This window comes from Camarhynchus parvulus, chromosome 1, assembly GCF_901933205.1.
Source record: "Camarhynchus parvulus chromosome 1, STF_HiC, whole genome shotgun sequence".
In the NCBI taxonomy this organism is placed as follows: Eukaryota; Metazoa; Chordata; class Aves; order Passeriformes; family Thraupidae; genus Camarhynchus; species Camarhynchus parvulus.
This window is the reverse complement of record NC_044571.1, coordinates 72,492,086-72,510,677: the sequence shown is the minus strand read 5'-3', so window position 1 is coordinate 72,510,677 and position 18,592 is coordinate 72,492,086. Positions and strand designations below refer to the sequence as shown.

General features: G+C 36.0%; 1 protein-coding gene across 7 annotated transcripts in view; it reads right to left on the bottom strand.

Moving 5' to 3' along the window:
- The window catches only part of PSPC1 (paraspeckle component 1), a 61,580-nt gene that overhangs the window by 8,562 nt on the left and 34,426 nt on the right, over positions 1-18,592 (bottom strand). The window contains exon 9 of one of the 7 annotated variants that reach the window (XM_030951001.1): positions 17,423-17,900. The exons of the other annotated variants lie outside the window; for them this stretch is intronic. Within the exon in view, the coding sequence (XP_030806861.1) occupies positions 17,715-17,900 (186 nt within the window). The 3' untranslated portion in view covers positions 17,423-17,714. Of the gene's footprint in view, positions 1-17,422; positions 17,901-18,592 lie in introns of those variants that run through there. 7 annotated transcript variants of the gene reach the window in all.

Sequence of the window (18,592 nt, the reverse complement as noted above, 5' to 3'; positions counted from 1 at the left end):
ACTGAGCTGGAGTAAAAAACCATCTCACAACAGAACTGCATACAAGTATCATTTTTAAAATACAGTTTAATACTGCAAACGTTAGAAAATGATGCAAAAGTTTAGGACTTCCGTAATTTTACAACTTCTGCAATTGATTGGCTTGTATTTGCAGTAAGTGGTATCCACCTCACACAGTGTCTTCTCAGAGTACACATGCAAAACAACTATCCAAAGTGTTTAAAATTCAACAGCTCCATGCCCCAGCCACTCAGGCTTCAAAACAGCTCTCACCTGTAGACACATTCCCTCCTCCCAGAATTAAAATCACCTCTTCTCCGTAAGTGTCTCAGACTTAAAAGTAATGTGAGCAGTGCAATGTTTGACAGGCTTAGCATAATCCCTTACTCAAGCACAGAAACATGTTTGCAGAGCCTGAGAGTCCTAAGGAAATGTCTACAGAGAAGACTGCCTGAAAAGGTCCTCATCACAACAGCACAAAGGGGTGAAGAACTCCCCATACTCTCAAGTAAAGACTTGTTAAAATGATTTTCCAACATCTTGAGGTCCTGTTTTGATGATCATAAAACTTAGCATACCCTGTAAAGCATTTATTACAGAAAGAATTCCTTTGGAAAGCCACACACAGGTTACACCTTTCAGGCTAGCTTCACTTTAGGAGCAGTTCCAAAAAGCAATTCAAGAAGTGACATATGTGCAAATTACAACACACAACCACAAACGTTTACAATAAAGGTAACATTTACCTTATCAGACACAGCTGAAAACAGGTTGAGATGTGCAGCTCAAAATAAATACCATTTTAAAGTTGGCATGATTAATGTCTGAGTCCTATTAGATCAATTTTCCTATTTATGCCCCCTCCCACACCATGGTGAAGCTTGCTATCTATCAGATTTCAAAAGTTCAGTTATCTATTCTGTACCAGATATGCAGCAAGATAGATACTTTTTTGTAAAGCACAAATGACAGAGCACAGCCCACTAACCCTTTCTAACTGTGTTGATTCTACAATCATTTTGCAAGTCCAATGCAGTAATAGCTGTAGTGATGAACTGTCAGTCACAGGGAGTTGGCTGGAAGTGTTATCTGGACAAGTGTTAGTGTCCTGAGACATTACCTCAACATGCAATTAATGTAGCTATTGATACGTATGTACCCATCTAACAGGAAGGCTAAAATTACAAACTGCACACTTTTCAGGCAGTATTTTATTATTAAAAAAACCCAATAATTACTCTCTCCCTTCCCCCCCCCCAACCCCCCACCTCTCAAGAAAGCTAAAGCATCAAGGCCTAACACAGTCTCTCCAGTTTCTGGAACTGACAGTGAATATTACTTTCTCTTTCTTGGCCACCCAGATTTACTGAAGAGAAAGCAGTGTGCCATATTCTTGGCAACCAGTAGATATTAGTGACAAAGCTGTAGCCAAATAAATATCACAATTTGATTACAGGCTCTAAAACCACCCAGTAAGACTGCTTGGAGTGTTAAAATGTCTATAGTTTCTACTAGGAATGTGCCTCTGCACGATTTATTCATAATTCTCCCTCTTCTAAGATCATTCCAACCTCTCTACCCTATATAAACTCTACTATTTGTGATTAGCAGTAATTACTTTGCTAGAGCTGAATGCATCCAAGCAGCCAGCGATGAAAAAAGTGATTTCTAAGAGTGAGCTGGAACACAAGAGAAAGCTGTTTTCAAAGAGACTAATTTTCATCCATATGATAAAGTTCTTCTTTAAATTGAAGTTTAAAGTGGGTATGGTGGCTATGGTAAGCAAAATGAATCTGAACTAGTCTAAGAGGCTAACAGCATGGTAAACATGCCTGTTCTGGAGAGAAGAGAGGCATCACACACAAACACAGTGATACTGTGCTCATATTGTGCCATTGTGAAGGAAAATTGAAAACCAACTCCTAAGTGCAGCTATCTCAAGTAACACATACTCAGCTTAGCAGGATACCTCCAGCAGAGACTGGCTGTGCGGGACAAGCTCCAGGCTGCCAGCGCCAATTCGGAGCAGGAACAGCTGTGGCACTCCAACACCGAAGGACATTGCACATGTACCTTGTACACGGATGCATGGCAGCTTCATCAGATTGACTGACAGAACAGGTTTTGTGGTTTGGTTCAGGTTTTTTTTGTTTTCATTTTTTTAATTAAAAGGAATTTTGGTGACTACTCTAACTAAGATTAACAACCCCCCTCCCTAAGTTTCCCCTTTATTTTAGGTCTACTTTAAAAATTACCTAGCAACACACAACAGCAGCACAGGTAAATTTTGACTTCCACTGAAGTGACCATATGACATTTTGCACCAGCGGGCACAGGTATGATTTTGAGAGTAGCAGAACCACTATCCAGCACACAGAAAGAAGAACTCCAATGCCGAGCTGTTCTCAGGAAAACACACAATCCCTTGTGGCCACTTATTTGGGGTTTCCAAAGGGAACCCGAGATGATCCGCAGAGCTGTGTTCATGTTTGCATTTGTTCAGGCTTACCTATCAAAAGGTAACAGATAACAATGTTGGCTGCTGACATACTAACAGAAGATATAGTGCTAGACATTCCTAAATGGTCAGGCAATCTTATCCTCCCCATTCTTCTCTTCGTTTTAACTTTAGTCTGGCCAAACCTGCTCATGTTAATTATGACTAGTCCCTGATGAGGACAATGAAACCATTAGAGACTAAAAGCAATTGTTACCTGGCATCACTGCATAGCTGCCAGGGATTATAGGAGACAAACTGCAACACAATTTTTCCAAATCTTGTTTGCCAAGTTCTCATAATAGGTGCATATACTTGCAGAGAAGTAGAAGCAAGCAAGCATTTAACGGGGAAAAAAATTACCAAATTAGAGCTCAAAGGAAGAATTAAGTTCCTAGAAACAAAAGGGAAAACACTACTTGAGCTAAGCCAACAAGGCATTCAATTTCCTTTGCAAGATCATTAAAAATATTTTACATCCATTCCACAACTTTCAAGTTACGAGGTGTAGGGTACCTGAAGTTAGCATCTTACACAGAATGAGGAATGTGAATGCAGTAATATTCCTCTTCTGGGATCAGATTTCAAAAAAGAACAAATGGTGGCAGTTACTAGTGGCCAGGCAATGAACACATGCCAGTGACAATCTGCGATCAAGGGACATTAGTTTCTGTTTTGCTTGGATTGCAGATCTTCACCACATAGAAATTAGATGATTTCTTCAGTATTTAGGGAATGATGAGCATGTCTGAAAGCATTTAAACAGAAGACACAAAAGTTTTCATCTGTACAGCTTCAGCACAGTCTGAATTCAAAGGTACTAAAATTTGTAAGCACTTCATAAAATCAATGAAATTGCTCATTTGCAAGTCATTACATTCCTAGATGCAAGACACAATAGCATCAAGTGGGTTTTTTATATATATATATACACCCATTATATTTTTTGCAAAATTTTATGCATTGTGAGACAGTAGTCCAAGTCATTAAAGTCATTCATTGTTGCTATGAAACAACAACTAAATCCTGTATTTTTTAATACAGCCCCCTCCCCTCTATGACACTCCCATTTCAAGTTGAGGAACCTGCAGCACCAGAATAGCTGGCTCATCACTAATTTTCATAATTATTACCCATTTTACAAATGTTGTCATTGAAGCAGCAGAAATATTTCTCAATGTTTAGATTTTTACTTTCAATGACTGTATTCATGCTGAGCAACTTGGAAAAATGACCAGATAGTGGTGTTATTTTCTCCATTTAGAACTCACATGACAGGTTACACAGATGTGAAGTTTTGAGCATTTTGTAATACTTTATCATGAACAGCTAAAAAGTACAAAACTGCTGAACGAACAAGAGAATAACCTTTAACCCTCATCATCTCTTTCACCTAGAAATAATGATGTATAGATGTGACTTCACAAAGAAAACTTAAGAAACCTGACAAATGAAAAGCATCTGACAATGCTGCACTTGGCACTGGAAGCTAGAGTTAAAATTTCACGAGATAATTCTGCCAGGTTCTGGAAACTCTGAGGTCACCTATCACAGACATAGATTTAGAAAAGTCTGCTGTAAACAAGATATCATCAAACCAGCACAGCTAGCACAGAGTTAAGTAGGATCAGTACAGCTCTACTACTTTAACAGAAGTTAGGATACCATTGTGCTACACACAATGCAAACAAATATAAACTTATGCAAGGCGTTAAGAGATTTTTGGGATGTTTAAATAGGCATACCTCTATTAAGACTCATTTTTTATTTCAAAAATATTTTAAATTGTTTTAAAGTAGCAAAAAGGTGCATATGCAAAACATAAGAGACAGTTTTCTCGTACCTTAGTTTTAAGACTACAGAAAATCAGCATAAGCTTTGTATTATAGAGTAATTCTTATATATAGTAGTGATGACCTCACTAGTTTGAGGATGTTTTCTATCTTCCAAAACCTAAGAGGGAATCTAGTTTCACACAAAACTTCCTATACTGTGCACAGTCTCATCTTCTCTAATTAAAAAAAAAAACAAACAACAGTACTCCTAAGGAATTGTGAAACTCACTAATACACAGCTTCTGAAGTGTTTGCCATTATTCTTTACAGAACTTCACACAATGCTCCCCATTCCCTCCTGTAAGGTTCCTTACCTGTCATTTTTGCAGCAGGTGCCAAGTTAGGCCTGTGTCCTAACCTCCTCTTCCAAAATAATGACAGCAGAATTGATTATCTTTGTGGGGCTAAAATCTCTGAAGCCATAAGACTGTGCTGGGGGAAGGGCAGGGCAAGACATGGTCACATAGTCTTTATTAACATCAACTCCAAGAGCTTTTATCTTTGACATGCTTCATTTGAAAATATAAAATTTAACGATACTATCCAGTACATACAACTACACTGAAATGAAACCTAGTAAGGAAGGATTTAATAGGGTTTAACTGTTAATTTATTCATATAAAGTTTAATAAATTCAAAGTTTTGCTTAGATGACAGAATCATGGACTTGTTAATGTCAGAAGGGATCTCTAGAGATCATCTGGTTCAACTCCTCGGCTCAGGCAGGGCCACCTAGAGCCAGTGCCCAGGACCACATCCAGATGGCTTGTGGCATCTCCAAGCATGGAGACTCCACAACCTCCCTGGGCAGCCTGTGCCAGTGCTTGGTCACCCCTCACAGTAAAAATGTTTCCTGATGCTCAGAAGTAATCCTCTGTGCTCCTGTGTGTACCTGTTGCTTCTGGTCCCATCAAAAGATCTGTGATTCTTTGTGCAATTAAATAATTTCCTTCCTGTACTAACTCTACTGGGTGACAAATTCAATCACAGATTACTCTATAATAAATGCAGAATATCAACTTCTGGCTTCCACCATAATAAAATCATAATTGGTAGAAAAGAGAAAATCTTACATTAGATTTGAAATACAGGAAATGGAATATGTATTTCAAGACAAAGACAACAAACAGCATTAATAAACTGCAGGGTATCCTGAAAATGTTTTACCCCATATTGATATACTGACATAGACTTACCTGTTTCTGAAAAAACCCACAATGCAATGTTGAGTAAAGAAATAATTTCTCTATTTGCTACTCTCTGCCTGGCAAGCTGGGACTCAAACTTGCTTCTTTGTCCTTTCATTGCACAACTGGACATATTCCTGATGCTGCACTATCAGGATTTATTTCAGCTTTATAGTACCATAGAATGCTGTAAATTCTATGTACAGCATTCCTTATTTTAGTAGAAGTCACTACTACCTGCAAGATAAGAGCTATTCTTCCTACCCAAAGTGAAATCCCTTTCTAAGTTAATATCAAACATTTTTTAAAAGCTTTAAGCTCAGCTGTCATACACAGAGCAAAGCCAACACCTACTAACTTGTGGCAGAGGACTGAAAAGCACTATATTAGAAATAATTTCAAGTCTGAGTAACAGATGAGGCATCTTAGTGAGTGTTAGGAATACTATTAACCATTCCACCATATACCCCCCCATAAAGTCACTCCAGTTGGTTACCATTTTCTCCAACTGAGACCAAAGTAAAGGCCTCAGTGATGACAGTCATTTGCACAGGACTAGGCCAAGACCACAGTGCGAGAAGTGAGGAACTCCCTTTTGATATCATCTTATCAGTAACTTGGCATCATATTCAAAACTAAGTATTTTTAATCAGAGTGATTGCTGGTACTGTTTTACATCATAGCTCATTCAGATTTCAAGATGCAAGCTTGCACTATAATTCTCACATTAAAAATACTAATTTACAAACAAGCTATCAAAATTATCTTGGGTGCCAAGTTTGTAAATATCAACACATTAATGAGAAAATGGTTACACACACAGGACAAAAATATAAAAGCTGTTACTTCAGTTACCTGTTTGCAACTTTTGATGTAAACAAGTAAAAACCATCCATTCTAATACACTACAAACATTACTTGCAACATCTTGAAAGCATCCGCTTAAGCAAGCAGCAGCTTCTCCAAAGAACTCTGCATTTCAAACTGAAGTTCTGCTTTCTGATGCATCCATTTCTTTGAAAGATTAACAGAACATGTACTTGTTACCAGATTCTTTTGCACTACTTTTTACAGACCACCTTCAAAGCAGTTTGCTCTCCTATTCTGCTCAGTCTTGTTCTGGTCTTCTCGAACTTACTTTCATCTTATTTAACAACTTTTACACTTACTTTCATTCTGGACTCTGAAAAATCTTGCATCTGATCAGCACCTGACTGATGAGTATGCCCTGACAGGGTATATTTATGCATAAAGTTTGAAGGACTCTAGTTTACATCAAGTTGTGAAAGCTAAAATAAATGCAGATGTCCAAACAGTTTAAAGATGAACCTCAGAAAACAGAGGTAGAACAAAATCCAAGTACCTTTATTACAAACTTAGGGAATTAGAACCATCCAAGAGATTAATTTTCTGTAAACACACCTGGAATTATTAAAGGAATTTGTCTCATTGACAGTACAAGTGTAACTAGTCTGTATTTTCTCTATTTTCTTAAGTCTCTAATCAAACTTGCTGAGATCAATACCTCATTGAAAACACAACTTTCATTAATGAAAAGTAGTATTTGGAAGTGCACTGTAATGACTGAACAGGTATAAACTAAGCTGACTGCAGCTGATAGGAGCAAATGCTGGTTTAAGCACCCCATGATGGCACCACTTTCAATCCACAACTGCGGTAGCTGTCACTACCTGAGAGAATTTGCTAAGCAGAAAAGATAACTTTAAAAAGCATCTGAGGAGCCATAAATAAACTTCATTAACTGAGGCACATGAAGCAACTGCTGAAACAACCAAAGGCACTACCATATTCCAAATCCTGGGAAGGCTGTGAAAATCATGCAGCTGTACATATACCAAGCAGACAAACTTACCCAAGATGCTGACTCTTCAGCCATTCAAATTTATCACTGTGGCAAGATAACTAGGTTCTTCATAAACTTAAATCCTGATAATCCTATTCTTGGTTTCTCACAATCAAGGTAAAGATGACATTTTCCTGCCATAAGAGCAGGACCAGATTCAGCAGCACCTGTTTCAAAGCAGAAGCTTTCTGAACTTATGACAGAAATCCTCTACTGGAAGCACTGGTACTTAAGTTACACATATTTGAACTTCAGTCCTTTTCCAGGAAATTTTGTCCTGTATATTTAGCCTTTTCCTGCATGTCATTAATTTCACCTCTATTCCTTTAAGGTTATGTAGTCAAAAATTAAAGATACAAGAAAATATACCTAACTCCCCAATAACATTGCTGTTCTTACCTTAATAAAACACAGGCTTTCAGAATTACATTTTCCATTAAAGCATGTATTTTATTTGAATGTTTACACTGAATTAGTTTTGTTTATAGCAGAACTCTGAAACACCATTTAAGAATTTTAGATGAAGTTTATAAGAGTCATATTTGGGGTCTTTAATTCTGTGGTAGTTCCTAAGTTATTAAAAGCTGCAAAGTGAAAGATGAGATAAAACCATGTTTTCCTGCTCTTCCACAATATTATCTCCACCATCTGTAAATCCATGAAGATCACTTATCTAATTTTACTTTTCTGTATAAGTATTTGCACATATCTGTGAGTTCAGAAAGAGTAACTATCTATTAAGTTCTCATGTACTCTCTGTCACTTCATTACTGCATAATTACACAAAAGAGAAACAATGAAATGAAATTAATCCAGAACAAAATTTTTTGCCCCCCTTAGAAAGAGACCTATATCCTTCTTAAAGGCACAACAGGTTAAGAAAACATACATGATATATACTAACACATATGAAGAGGTATGTAACAACTTGTCAAATCATAGAACTGGTTTTTACTGTGCATCTGACAGCTTTCCCTTGCTTTTAACTATTTCCATCAAGTTTAGTGTTAGAACCCCCAAATAAAGTTTCATACAGCTCATATCTTCCACATTATCAGGAAAACAAAAGCCTTTTACAACTAAAGAAAACCTAGAGTACAGAAAAGGAAACAAAATCCTAAAAGGAATGGATTAGGATAACCAGAGCAGGCCAGTGACAAGCATCAAATATCAATAATTTGGCCCAATCCTACAGTGAGTATGTCACCTTACATCCTCACATCACTTCTAAAGCTTGGCAGAAGCTTGCACAATTTTCAATATAATTGTAGTGTAAGGTTAGAGTTAAGTCCTCAGTGTCAAACCAGTAAATGATTTAGAGCTCAAGCAAGACCTCTAGTGAAATTGCTTTCCCACATTCTTTAAAGATACATCATTTGGCTTCCTTCACACTGGGCAGTTTTAAATATATAAGACAGTTAAAAAAAAACGAGTAGATTTTTAAGCAATCATATAAAGAAGATTCTGCAATACCAGTTTTCCCACACAAGACCTCAAAACCAAACAACATACAACAATCAATCCTTTACCCTCCTCCATATATCTAGATGTAAACTTTCAAACCTGTGAGTATTTTGTTTTTATCACAGCAATAAAGCAGAAATGCAAATTCAGCATCAAGGTTCTGGGCACCAAGTCTTAAGATATTGTTAGTTTCAATATGTATCAGCTTTTATCCAACCAGGCTTAAAGGCACAACAACGTATCATCAGTAACTACCAACACTTGAATTACCCTATTTCTGATATCTATACTACATGCCATAATCTCCAGTAAAGTAAATGTGCCTAAACTAACCAATTCTGATTTTTACAATGTAGCAATGAACTTATAACTGGATGAAATATGATAAATGATATTTCTTTTTACGTCTCTGTAACAAATGGGCCCAATGTAAAGAGTAAAAAATGCATGCCCAGGAACATAACGCAATTGAAAACAAGAGTATGATTTCTCCACAAATCTGTGCTTCCGCCACCCTCACTGCACCCCCAGGGGACTGGCTAATTCTGTACTTAAAAATTACGAAACTCAAACAAATTATTTTTCCCTATGTTTAATACAACTTGGGGAGTTAAGAGTATTATTCAGAGCAAACATTGAGACGTTTGTGTTTAATTTACTGTCTTGTAAACACAGTTAGGATTAAAACCTAACAGAAATTAAACATTTTGTCTGTAACCTTGAATAACGATCCTTAAGTGTGCTGTAAGCAGCGAAAAGTCTAGAATAATCATGCAGAAAGTATACCAAGTGATTTTCTTCCCCTGAGTCAGCTGTCATTTTAGAAACAGAAGCATCCAGTACTTCCATTTACTTTCCTAATAACCACTTTTTCATCACTTGCTACTTTTTCTCCAAATAAAAAAGTGCATTTTGCTCAGAACATCCAGAGTAAACACAAGACAGAAAACAAGCTTATCAATGAAAAACCCTCCTAAACAAGTTATATAATACTAAACAAATGCTCTGGTAACCCCCATCTACAGAAAGTTGTATTAATCAGAGTGAATAATATATGAAATTATGCAAGTGTGATGCAAGAAAAATGTCAAACATGCATGAAGTGGTATTACAAAAACTACACAAAGTTTAGTTACATGGCAGTAATAAACTGACACATAGCATAAAAAAATGTTAGAAGTAAAGCCATCCCTGCTGCCAAGTTGACAATTTTCACCTTTAAACCAGCAATTCAATAGATGACAATTCTTCCATACATTTTCTTCCAAAACTCTTGAACATTCAGTTTTTGAATTGCAGTAATTGCACTGTTCACACACTAAGGCAAAAACTTTATTTGTATGATTTGGCACAGCTCTGGTTCTGAAAATGTCAGATGTGGAACTGGAACTGGTATAATGCTAAGTTCTAGAAACACAGTGTTCCACACTGAAACAAAACTGAAGATTAACTACTGTTTCATTATTACAGGTGTGTCTTCTGGGAAAAGCTTTTCATTTGAAGTTGATTAAAACTGCAGCTGCGGCTTACCTTGCACATGCTCTCTCCCTTAAAAGCAGAACATAATACATGGAACAACACAAGGCTATCATGTCAAAGAATGAAGAATGTTAGCATTTTAAAAGACTGTTTTCCCCATCTTTGTAATGGCAGTTTTTATATTTTCTTCCAAGAAAAATACATGTGAATAGTCTTGCTTCTTTTTAAAGCAACTGTGTATATTATCTCTCCTGGAGAAATCATGAAGAACACTATTTTCCATTTTTTTACTGGCTTGCAAGTAACCTTCTTGGTAACTGCAGAAAATGAATAGACAGATCAAGCTCACATAAAATTTGGCTCAACATTTTAGTGGACTTTTTTTTTCACCACTTGAAATACTCGCCCTCTTGGCCCAACTTTCACCAAGAATGTAAACCATAACCATGTTATTCAGACATCTAAAGCCCTCAACACACTTCTTACCCATTTGTTCTAGGCTATGTATTTCTTCCAAACTCACTTAATGAGAACATTTATTGAACTACATTCTGTGTCTGCAGCACAAATTACCCTATGTATGCACAGGTAAGAAGAGTCTTGCTCTACTCTCCCTCTGCTCTTCTTTCCTTCCACACTGAAATGAGCAGAATCAGTAATTCTCACAGAATCTCCCTTACCTGCCTTTACCTGTGTCTCCTGCCTGGGGACACAGAGGGAGCAGGACCAAGCAGCAAGGAGGGCAAAAGGCTATTTGTATCTGCAGCAAGGCATGTACTGGATTATTTTAAATATGCACACAAATATTTCAAATTTCCATTAGCATACAAATATTTAAAACATTTGTAAGCAGCCTGGAAGACCAATTCAGCTAGCAGTTCAAAGACAGTACTGCAATAGCTGGTTTATGCAGTGTTTTTTCATGCAATTTTACACTACATAAAAATATTGAAAACTTAGTAACAATAAATAAATTTAGTAGAATAAATTCTTTTATAACAAATAATGAACAGTAATGGAACTCTTTTTTTTAAAAAAAAAACAACACTTCAAAATGACCAGAACATCAAGAGCTAACAGATGCAAAAAAGAATTACAGTAAACTCTTTTGTTTTTTACATCTTTTTAGATTTATTTTCTCTTCTACCTTGCTTAAGTACACATTTTTATTTAAAGTGGGAAAACACATTTTGCTAGGGATTGGATTGTACACTGAGGTATTTAGGGTTTGGGGATTTCTTCGCGAGAGGTGTTTTGTTGGGGATTTTTTTCGTTCTTTCTTTATCTTTGACTGATAAAACTCATTTCTCTATCACACACAAAACAATTCATTACGGTGAATTAAGGCAAAAAATTAATGAAAATACCTTAATCTCATCCCATTACTACTAACAGATATGTACTATTTTATTTTCCTTTACCGTGGTCTTCTGTTTCGTGCTTCTCTGTCTATGATGCACTCAGGTTTAAGACTGGATTCTCACTAGTTTGATGAGAGGCTAACAACCTTAAAATCAGCTGTTACATACTTACATGGTGTGTGTGCGCTGTATATGGTTGCTGTATTCAGCCACAAAATGAAGTCCTACACAGCAACTTCATAAAAACAACACAGAAGAGATACATCCAATTGCAGCGATCTCCCTATACAACCCAAGAATTCCAAAATATTTTTAAAACATTAGTTCATTTCAGTTTTTCTGCTATTCTTTGGCCATCTGCACAAAACTAAATTCAGTTCCAAAAAATCCAAGACATGAATGTAACTGGTATATCCACCTCTTCTATTAAAAATTAGTTGCATTGTGGTTTTCATGTAGAACAAGACTTAAAGTTATTTCTGTGAATCTGCTGTAGATATAAAATTAAACCACACTTTTCTCACTTTTATTACGTTACTTTATTCCCTCTCTCCCATTTTTTTGTTCAATTTACATACAGGACCCTTCACACTTATTCCTGTTCAAGGATCTATGCAGTTTTTACTTAAAGTCAAGAACAGCATCTTTATTCTCACTGCAATTCTTTCAAGTCAAGCACTTAATGTCCCGCATACAGTCAGCATGTAAATTCAATCAAATTATACAGCTATGCTTTACTCTAGAAATTGAGACATAAAAGCACACTAGTAAATCTAGGAACAATGGAAGTTCTAGACAAATCATTTACCCAAACAAATGGAAAAACCTTATCCACATGTGTATGTAGTAACACACTCCAGTTCCTTTTGAATCTCATACCTCTTATTATGAGCATTTTATTCTCCACTCAAGGGACCACATACAAATCACTTGAGTTTTTACCCACATTTACAAAGTTGCTTTTTTTCTTTCAATGTGATTTGTGTGTACAATAATCTTTACATTAGAGCAGAGGGTTTTTTAAATAGTTTTACCTGTAAGTATGTTGTGCTTATCTCTGAATGGTTTTCTGAATAGCTCCTTTAATTAGGAAAAAAGGGCTGCTGTTCCAAACAGAAGAAACTTCTCATACTGCTTTTAAGAGTCAGGCTGAGGTCATTAATAAGGATACCCTCCAAATTTCAATTATATTAACTTTCAGAATATCTTAAGGAAGTTCAAGATGGAAAAGACCTATTAAAATCTATCCCACTGAAAATTAACACAATGAGGGTTTGTTTCCATGCATTTAAAATAATAAAAAATAGTTTTCATGAAAATTTCATGTTCAGTTCATTTATTCTACAAGTAATATTTTAGACAATTTTATAACTAGCTTCAGTATTTCATGGATTACCGTGAAAACACACCTGAAATGCCTACAGCTATGATTTTTAAAATACTTTATGGGAAAGCACCTGAAACCATCAACAAAACACACTAAATTGGTGAGATTGCTAAAACTACTTTACAGTATATCTGGAAAGGTAACAAAAGGTAACATAAAAACAATCAAATGGGAAAAATTATATCTGACATTCAGTGTTCAAAGTTTTTAGTCAATCCTCTCATTGTTACTAAGTTCTTACATTTCAGTAAGTGAATTTTTAAGAAAGCAAATGCTTTCAGGTTACTACAGTTCAACATCTGCCACCAAACTAGCACTGAATATCCAATAATCTAAAGTATCGGATTTGCATTTCCCATAGGTCACACTCACTCCCTCCTTACCACTGATGAGTCAGGAAAGTTTGGTCCAATATTCCCTCATGCTAGGATTGAGCTAACAGCCCAAGGAAAGCACCAAACTCCAAAATAAGCATCTTAGTAACAGCACAGTGTCCATATTAATAATTTGAGGGCTCCTGAGAAGACAAATTGCATTGGAAGTATGTGCTCTCTGAAGTCCCCCACTCCTGGCCACAGGCACAAGCTAAGAAAAAAAGTTGCATGCAGACTCTAAAATGACCCATGGATATGCAACACTTCAAGATTCAGAAATGGGATTTAGAACCCCATTCACATCTGTGGTCCAACATAAACTGACTCTAGTTGCCACCTGGCATTCTGTGCTAATTTAGTGGTTCAATTATGCTGTAGTTTGACTTAGGAAGGGAAAAATCATGATCCAACTTCTTATAAACAATAGATAAATTAGGAAGTACCAAAAATTTGTTTCTGCAACATACTAAAGTAAAATGAACTTCATGCCATCAGAGCACACCAGATAATTGCTGAACATCTCACCTCCAATCATATTTTCTCCCTTCAAAAAGGCCTATGGGGTTTTGGTTTTCATTTGAGAATCTGCCTTTAGATTGGTTATTTCAGCATTTTTGAGCCAAGTTATCTCAAGAGAGATGGCAACTGTTTAGCAAGACACAGTTCATAAATGCCACTGTGTTTGTAGTATCTTTCAAAGTATTTGTAATGACAAATTATTCTATATCTGAAATCAAGAGCGGAAAAGAGGGAAATGAATTTGGTGAATACGGCGGCATACTTTATATCAGAATGCTCCTCAATAAATTCATACTATAAAATCCTACTGGCTTATGTTTAAAATTTAATTATTTAGTTCATACTGTCTTCTTGCCATCTATTTTAAATTTTACTCTAGTAAGAATCTCCAGCTTATTATATCTTTATGTACAACTGCATAAAAAAACCATGGACAACAAATAAAAGAACTGCAAGTCAGGAATTTTCATTCCAGGTAACCCACAGTAATTTGTGATTTTCTTAGGAAATTAATACAGTAAAGTACATCAGGATCACCACAAAGTTTCCCAAGATATCAATGTGCTTTATCTAATGAGCACATTGGTCAGAACAGTGTATAACTTAAATGGAATAGTAAAGCTTTGTTATCTTTAAGTACCAAAATTGTATCTCACTGGAAAATTTGGTAGTTTAGGAATATGAAACTTCAGGAATAATGTAAAAGCTCAGTAAGTACATTATAAAAGTAAGTGCACTGTAGTTGGCAGATGCGCATATATTCCAAGCCTACTTGTTTTAGCATAGCATATAGCAGAGTGTCAGGACTTCACTGTACTTTCCAGTTAAACAACGCGAATGTAGTTAAAAACTTGAGTACCTGTGTACACAGAAAAAATGATAAACTGCTCCACCAGACGAGGATCAAGAAAAATTTATCACTTTAGGAGAAGGGCAGAACCTTCACACAAAAATACTGGTTGGCCACATCTACACATTTTAAAGAAACAATTTGTGACCATTCCTTTTTCAATAAAATTACGTGTTTATTTTATAGCTAGGATCAGTTTCTACCACATTTGGCAAAATGAGAAGTACTGCCTTTAGAGTTAAGCCAAGCAGCCCAAAGAAAACTTTTAAGAGCTTAACATAGCAGCATGTCATCAGCTACAAAAGGCATTCTTCATTAACTCCTTACAATCTGTCCAAAAATATATTTCAGTATTGATTTGTTAGGACTTCGTTCACAGACATTTAAAAATAGATTAAATTATTTTCTGCAGTAAGGACAGCTGACAAATCCACTGCTACCATGCAGCAGAACCATCCAAGTCAGAGGTTTACAGGAAGGGCAGGTCACAACTGTGGAGTGACAATCACTAATGTTAAATAAAATCTAAAATAACTTTCAAATACATGCATATCTCTACTTGCTACCAAAACCACAGTGCAACAAGCATGCACTTAAAACAGCATGAAGCTGGCACAGAAAGTATTAACAACTTCTGAAGATTCAGTGTACTTAATGTTCTTCTGAAACATACTCAAATATTATAAGGAGGAGGGTTTACATAGCTAAAAAAATACACAGGAGCTAGCTAAAAGCCTGAAGAACACAGCCTTTTCCTTTGAAGAAAATTAACCAACCTTTTGAATGCAGTTTAATTTGTACTTAAAACATGTTCCCTGTACAGCTTTACAGTTGAGAACTACCAATTCACCTATACTTCCCTAATCCCCTAAAAAAGGTCACGTACAAGGGTAGGAAATATTAGAAAAAAGTAATCTCATATTTAGACACCTTACTAGATACCAATGTAATCTGCATTTTCAACTGCATAAAGGACACTAGAGCAGAGAGCTTAACTAGTTGCTATATGCAAGCACTAGTTTATAGCAGTGAAAAAACAGTAATTTTCCCAAATCTTGATGTTTAGGACCTTTTAGTGTGTAAAGGAAAACCATTTGCAGTTTGGTTGAGGTTTACTTTAAGAATGAGTGCTATAATGCGATACATATACAAAGGAGAAAGAGTATTCCATACTAAAGGTAACTCAGTATTGCATTACGAAGTGTGGCATGTGTTAAGTCAAGCAAAAAACAGCAATATTAAAGACAATATAAAGGAAAATGCTTAGCAGGTACAGATGTCACAAGTGAGGACCTACATACTTAGTAACACTAAGGTAACTCCTGAATTGTATGAAAACAGTACCTTAAGCCATATACACGGGCAATTTAAGTAACAGTGTATTTCCAAAATGCCAGCAATATCGCAATTTTCTTGTTAACCATTTGCTCAAAATTCAATCCACCAAGCCAATCACTGTCACATTAACAAATAACACACAAGCTCTCTCTGCTGCTTGCATCCCATGCTGAGGAATGTATATACTATCTGGATGTTATTAGGGCACCAGGTTATTTCAAATCAGTTTTTAACCCATATAGCATCACAATTCATGCAGATAAAATTTAGTTATGTCTACCTCTGAAAATGTACGTGACCTGATAAAAAAGATCACTACTATTTTACAACTATTTTGCCCAGGAAAAAGAGTAATTGTAACCAACCAATATCCCTACTTATTTGCCATTACAGGAATAGAACCAATAGGTCTTTTCCATCATCTTCCAAGACTGACAAAACAAAATCATAATAAGCTTCCTAATAGCTTTACTACCAGTTTTATCTTAAAACTCAATCAGCAAACCTACCCTGAGTTGTGCCATAAATAGGATTTTCCAAATTCCTTGTTCTGTAAAACCTTTCTGAAGAATACTCATGTGCAATCCTTCCAAATGTGTATTACTCAACTACAAGTGAACACTTATTTTCGCTGGAAAACATGTATTTGCTTCCTAATTAAACAGCTGCTCACTGATAACAGACATGTTTTTATTCAAACCAACCACTAGGGAAAATGTATACTTATTAATAATGATGTGCAAACACAGAGGAAAGCTTTTGACCACCGTGCAGAAATGTCTCCTTCCTTGCAATGAGAGATACTTCAGCCATCCAGCAGAACACACAGACGTCACAACCAATTTTCTCCTCTATAGATATGGTTGAGGTAAATTCACTCATACTGTATGAATAAAGCATACATAGAGATTCCTTTCCGAAGTTGGTTTTTTCCCTCCCCAAGTTAAATTTTCTAATCATTTGTCTGACAGATAACCTCTGCTGATAAGCCTACTGCGACTAAGTTTGCAATGGTGGATTGAGATGCAAGGACACACCATCTTTGAGAACACTTTGTATAAAATGTTATGCTCTTTGAAAGTCAAAACAAAAGCAGTTGTGTTTTAAGTTTTCCATAGTATGTACTGCACCATGCAGTTCAGCTAAACACTATTAAGAATGGAACTTTCTTGACACATAGTAGAAACTACATAAAAATGAAAATGATGCCACTTAAAATAAAGCATAAAATTATTCTTACTCAGTATTAGTAATAACATTCCCAAAATCCTTTCCAGTGATTTTTGTTTTATTGTAATCAGATAACCACACGTTTTACAGCATAGTCACACATTGCATTTTGCTAGAGTCACAAACACATTGCCTTACATAATGATCCGCATCGTTTCTGCTCTATACTACAAAGCCTATGACTGAATACAAAAAAAGTTTTACAAAAGAAACTGTTTTAAAGACTACAATAACAATAGAACCGTTTCCAGATAACAGCTAAAATTATAAAGGCATATCACTGTATAATTTTACTGGAATTTCTAAAACAGTAAGGAATGAATTAAGGTTTAGTATCTGCGACGCTTGTTAGGTCCTTCAAAGTTGCCCCCTGGGTTTCCTCTACCAAAGCCACCAGGTCCACCACTCACGGCACCTACACCACTCATTGGAGGCTGAGGAGTTTCAGAGCCCGTTCTACTAACCAGAGATGAACCCATCTGGGATGGGCCTCCTTGAGGGAATCTCTCATTATGCTAGCACAAGTCCATTTGGAACATGTCAAATGTGAGTTACAACAAAAACCACAAGTGATGTTGTCATGGAGTTCAGCAGATAGTCCAGCAGAATCAGGATCACACATAGAAGGAAGAAAGGAGCAATTCAATTAGTTATTATGGAAAAAGAGCTGGAAATTAAAGAGTGCTAATGTTATGCTCCAACTTTGTAAAGTAAATTTAAAATTAAAAAACAATACTTAAGACCGACTCTGGTGCTGAATGTAACTTCATCCTTACAGGCACATCAGAAGCAATACATATTCTCTATGTAACAGAGGAGACAGGAAACAGTTTTAGATCTGAGCCCTACTGTGCCTTACATACCAACTACAAAGCTTCTCCCTTAAATAAATTAGACCGAAGAACATTGTCAAACTAGGAGGGGAGGAAAGAGCTTTTGTATTTCTAGACATTGCATTTATTCTTTTAATAGCCTTAAGACTTCTATACCCACATACATATGGATATTTCAAGTCCATGCAACCTAGAGTTAGCCTTTTGTATGGCACTTAAGAGATCTTTAGTTAAGGCTTTTAAAATTCTGAAATTCTGTCTAAACAAAACTACATTAGTGACAAAATGCATAATTTTGGACTATTCCTAGTTTATTAAAAAACTCATGTAACTAAGGTTCATTCTGAAATAGCAGTGTGAGATAAAAATCCAAC